Source organism: the organism of the source record quoted next, unplaced genomic scaffold (genome assembly GCF_019419815.1).
Source record: "Pyrus x bretschneideri cultivar Hongxiangsu unplaced genomic scaffold, Pyrus_bretschneideri_v1 Contig28, whole genome shotgun sequence".
NCBI classification, from domain to species: Eukaryota; Viridiplantae; Streptophyta; class Magnoliopsida; order Rosales; family Rosaceae; genus Pyrus; species Pyrus x bretschneideri.
The window spans coordinates 2080662-2085243 of NW_025999590.1; the positions used below are offsets into that span (position 1 = coordinate 2080662).

General features: G+C 37.1%; 1 protein-coding gene across 1 annotated transcript; it reads left to right on the plus strand.

Annotated features, from left to right (window-relative positions):
• The first annotated feature begins 1925 nt into the window (after window positions 1–1925).
• On the plus strand, window positions 1926–4367 carry LOC103949782 (L-type lectin-domain containing receptor kinase IX.1-like). Its single transcript, XM_009360900.2, has one exon. It carries the CDS (start codon window positions 2054–2056, stop codon window positions 4019–4021), a length of 1968 nt encoding a protein of 655 aa, XP_009359175.2. The 5' UTR covers window positions 1926–2053; the 3' UTR covers window positions 4022–4367.
• Window positions 4368–4582: the final 215 nt, after the last annotated feature.

Sequence of the window (4582 nt, forward strand, 5' to 3'; positions counted from 1 at the left end):
CTACCCAAGCGTAATGGCGGTCGAACAAAAAGCGTTTGGAAGGGGAATTTCACAACGTTGTAAGCTTGAACGGAGAGTGAGGAAGCAGTACCCTCCTGTTTAATGATAATTTTTTTTTAAATAATCATAATTGTTTTAAAGCAAAGGAAAAATTGGAGAATAAATATATAGGGTTATTTTGGAATAATGGTGGGTGGGAAAATAGTTATATGTTTTTTTCATTTGTTATAGGTGGGTGTAAATATAAAATGATTGAGAAAATAAGATATTAGGTGGGTATATCACCACTCTTTCTTAATAATAGTATAGATATATACACTTTCTGTTTTTTCAGGTGTAGTGAAGTAGAGTTGAATGGATATATGCGGATTTCATGTTAAGCCCAAAATAGTATTGAGAATTTGGGTTTTTTTTTAATAGAAAAATAAATTAAAGAGAAGAATCACGAGTACAGTCAGTGAAAGCATCATCTACAAAATTAATTTCTCGAAAAATGTGATTCCAAGAGGTGAACGAAACCTTGCCGCAATGCTCTTGATGTCCTCCTCAATAGAAATGATAGTCCAGCAGCCTTTAATTATATAAATATCAACGGAATGATAAATTTGGTTGTCATATTATCGGGAATGATAAATACATTTTTTTTTTCTTCAAATATATACCAATTTTTAAAAAATTCATCTGTTATTTTTATTTAACGTATTCAATTTTATTATCAAACAAAAAAAAAGTCATAAGAAAATTTTTGTATTTTAAACTAAAAATAGCGTGTGAAAAAATCAAAAAACGCAAATTGAATATCATATATTAGATGACGTGTATGTGTGAAAACAATAATTTTTTCGCTTAACACGACTAGACAGAAGGTAGCAAGGATTATGCTGTAGACGATGTAAGACAAAGAAGTATGGCAATCACTAAGTTAAAGAGGTTCAGTTGCAACTTACTTTAACATCGATTTTGTTTTATTGGAGTAGGTTCGAGTTCCAATCCATAATTTTTGTTTGCGAGATTTGGACTTTGGGTATACTAAATATAATATTAGTTAGAAATTTGAAAGAAAAAAAATTCAACAAAATTGTATTATGACACCTGGTATATCGAGCCGTATTTTCGGCAAAATTTCTCTCAAAATTGGGATGGAAAAGCAATACATGTGAGATGAGTCTCTTTCAATTACATATGCTAATTTGTTTTAAGCTTTTCTATTATGTTGTTGGACACTGATTGCACCTTGTTTTTTTTTTAGGAAACTTTAACGGTACAACTACAAGGGAAATATTGTTGGACACTGATTGTATGATTGTACATGTTTTAGATAAATACAGAGTATATTTTCTCATGTACGTGTCTTTTTTTTCTAATTTAGATTCCTTATTGATATAAATTTATATACTTTTAGTTAGAAACTGTGTTAGGTTGGGTGTTTGAATTGAGTTTTATATGATATTTGAGACACCAAAAAAATATGGTATCAGCAAGGTGTTATAAAAAACTTGCTACAGTTGTCGTCGATATTTGATTTTGATCAGTATAGCGTTTGAAATTTGGATTTTCGTTCATGTTAGCCCATTCCTATTGCTATCTTTCAAATTTTAGTTTACGATTGCTATCTTTCAAATTGTAGTTTACTGATGACTCATGGTTGTCATCGTCATCGTCCATAACCACTACCCTAGAGCTAGAAGCATATAATTGTCGATATTAACCGAAACACATTACTATGTCAATTCCGGCCGTCCCGGATTCTATAGAGTTAGTACTGCCAATTCACAAGCTGTTAAAATCCACTGGTCGGCTAACCCTTTCTGATGTCTGTTATTGGTTCCTTTTCCTCCGTACTACTCAGCATGTCGTTTTTATGCAAATAAATATTAAAGAAAAAAGGAGAGAGATTCTTCGTTAGTCCTCCTCATATAGTTCTCAACTCATGAGCATTTATAGCAAGAAGCTTTGACTTCAGAGTTCAGAATAATTTCTGTGTAAGCTTGACTTTCTTCGATTTTTCGCATTCCGCAGAATTTTACGTACATTTCTGCATAAAAGGGTCACCATGTCTCTTATAAGTTGCAGGCAGGTAACATTTTGTAATAATTTCTATGTGTGTCTCTTCATTTTCATCAATTTTCTGCCTGTTATCTGTGCCCGTCGAGCTAATTCCAAACCTTCACTTTCGTTCGCTATACCTCAGTTCAACCTTGACACAAACATACTCTATGAAGGTGATGCCAGACCTTCATTAGGTTTAGGAATGGTAGAACTCAATACAGTCTCTCAATTGTTCCGAGTGGGACGGTTTACTTATTCACAACCTTTGCACTTATGGGAGTCTGCTAGCGGGTCGCTAACAGACTTCACCACTCATTTCACTTTCATGATTGACACTCTAAACAATAGCAGATGGAGTGACGGATTTGCCTTTTTTCTTGCTCCAGTTGGCTTTCCTATTCCACCTAATTCTGCTGGTGGTAATCTAGGATTGTTCAACAGCAGCACAAATTTTGTGCCATCGAAAAACCAAATTGTAATGGTTGAGTTTGATTCCTTCTCGAATGAGTGGGATCCAACTGTGCCTCATGTTGGGATCAATGTGAATAAGATCTCCTCAATTGTTAGCACCAGTTGGGATTTCGGCAGCAACAGATGGAAGGTGGCTAATGCATGGATAACTTACAATGCTACCACAAAGTACCTCAGTGTATTTTGGACATACAAGGAAAACCCAAATCCTGCTGTTATTGACAGTACTTTTTCTCTTTCGCACCGTATTGACTTACGAGAGGTTCTCCCCGAATGGGTTACAATTGGTTTTTCAGCTGCCACAGGAGTTTGCCCCGAGCGACATGTTATAAGTTCCTGGGAATTCAATTCGCATTTGGATTCCGATGAGATCAGTAAGAAAACCAAGGATACGGAAAGGACGAAGAAATTGTTTATAGCAGCAACTGCTGGTATTACTTTGTTAGTTTTGATGCTTGGTGTGGGTTTGTGTAGGTTGGTTGTAACAAAGCGAATGCGCAAGATCGATGGACTTGAGAGTTACTCCAAGGATGTCATCACCTCCATAAATAAGGATCTCGAGAAACGAGCATTCCCCAAGCGATTTGCTTACAAGGAATTGGATGTAGCCACAAATGGCTTTGCCAGCAATGGAAGGCTAGGCCAAGGAGGGTCAGGACATGTTTACAAAGGAATGTTACAAGATCTAGGCTGCGCTATTGCTGTCAAGAGAATCTTTGCAAAATCTGATTACTATGAGAAGATTTTCATCAACGAAGTCAAGATTATAAGCCGGTTAATACACAGGAACCTGGTTCAGTTCATTGGATGGTGTCACGAAGAAGGCGAATGCTTACTTGTTTATGCATACATGCCTAACAGCAGCCTCGACACACATCTGTTTGGGTCTAAAACAACCCTGCAGTGGGATTTCCGGTATAAGATAGCTTTAGGCTTGGCCTCAGCGCTTCATTATCTACATGAAGATGCAGAGCAATGTGTTCTTCATAGGGATATCAAATCAGCTAATGTATTGTTGGACAAAGACTTCGGTACTAAGCTCGGGGATTTTGGGATTGCTAAGCTCATCGACCCATGTTCCTGGACTCAGACAACAGGAGCTGTAGGGACTTTTGGCTACATTGCCCCAGAATATGCAAGTGGAGGGAAGGCCAGTAGAGAATGTGACATATTTAGTTTCGGAGTTGTGGCATTGGAAATCGCTTGTGGACGGAGGACTTACCAGGACGGGGAACTTCATGTGCCGCTTGTCAGTTGGGTTTGGCAACTCTACCTTGCAGGAAATATTCTCTTTGCAGCTGATGAGAGATTGGAAAGAAAGTTCGATCAAATTGAAATGGAATGCTTGTTGATTATCGGATTATGGTGCACTCATCCAAACAACAAGGAAAGGCCAAAAGCCGGACAAGTGATGAAGGTTCTTCAGCTCGAAGCACCATTTCCGGAACTTCCACATGACATGCACGAATCTGATCATCACCTTCCTCATCATCATATATGATTATGGCACAACCGATAATAGTTTTTCTTGTTCTTTCTTCTCTTTTCAATATACAACCACAAGTAGTTGTATTTTCAAGCCATGGTTGTGTGATTCATACAACCGATCTAGCTAGTAGCCTTCTAGGATTCATAAAGCCATGGTTTTTTTCTCTTCTTTCTGCTTGTTTCCATCAGCGAAGACTTGACTCAAAATCAAGGACAATGACATTGTAAGATTCATACAGCTGACGCTTTGTTGTTGTTGGTTGTATGATTTAGAATCCAATAAACTCAGAATTTGCACCGTTGATTTCGGGTGGTAAATTTTTTTTTTTTTTTTTTTTTTTGGTGTTGTATGCATTTTCTCAAACATTGGATCCATGGAAAAACACATCGATACGTCCGTAACCCTGCAGCAGAATGCAGCACATCATTGGTCTTGGTCGGCTGATTTCTGGATATATTCTTCGTCGGCCGCTAAGACATAATTAAAACAAAACTCGCAAATTCTCAATCATTATATACTTCTCACCTAGCAGGCCTTAGCCGTCAAAAATCAGAAAACATATTAACTGAACCC

Coding starts and splice junctions, on each gene's coding strand:
- LOC103949782 (XM_009360900.2), top strand. CDS start 2,054: ATGTCTCTTATAAGTTGCAGGCAGGTAACATTTTGTAATAATTTCTAT.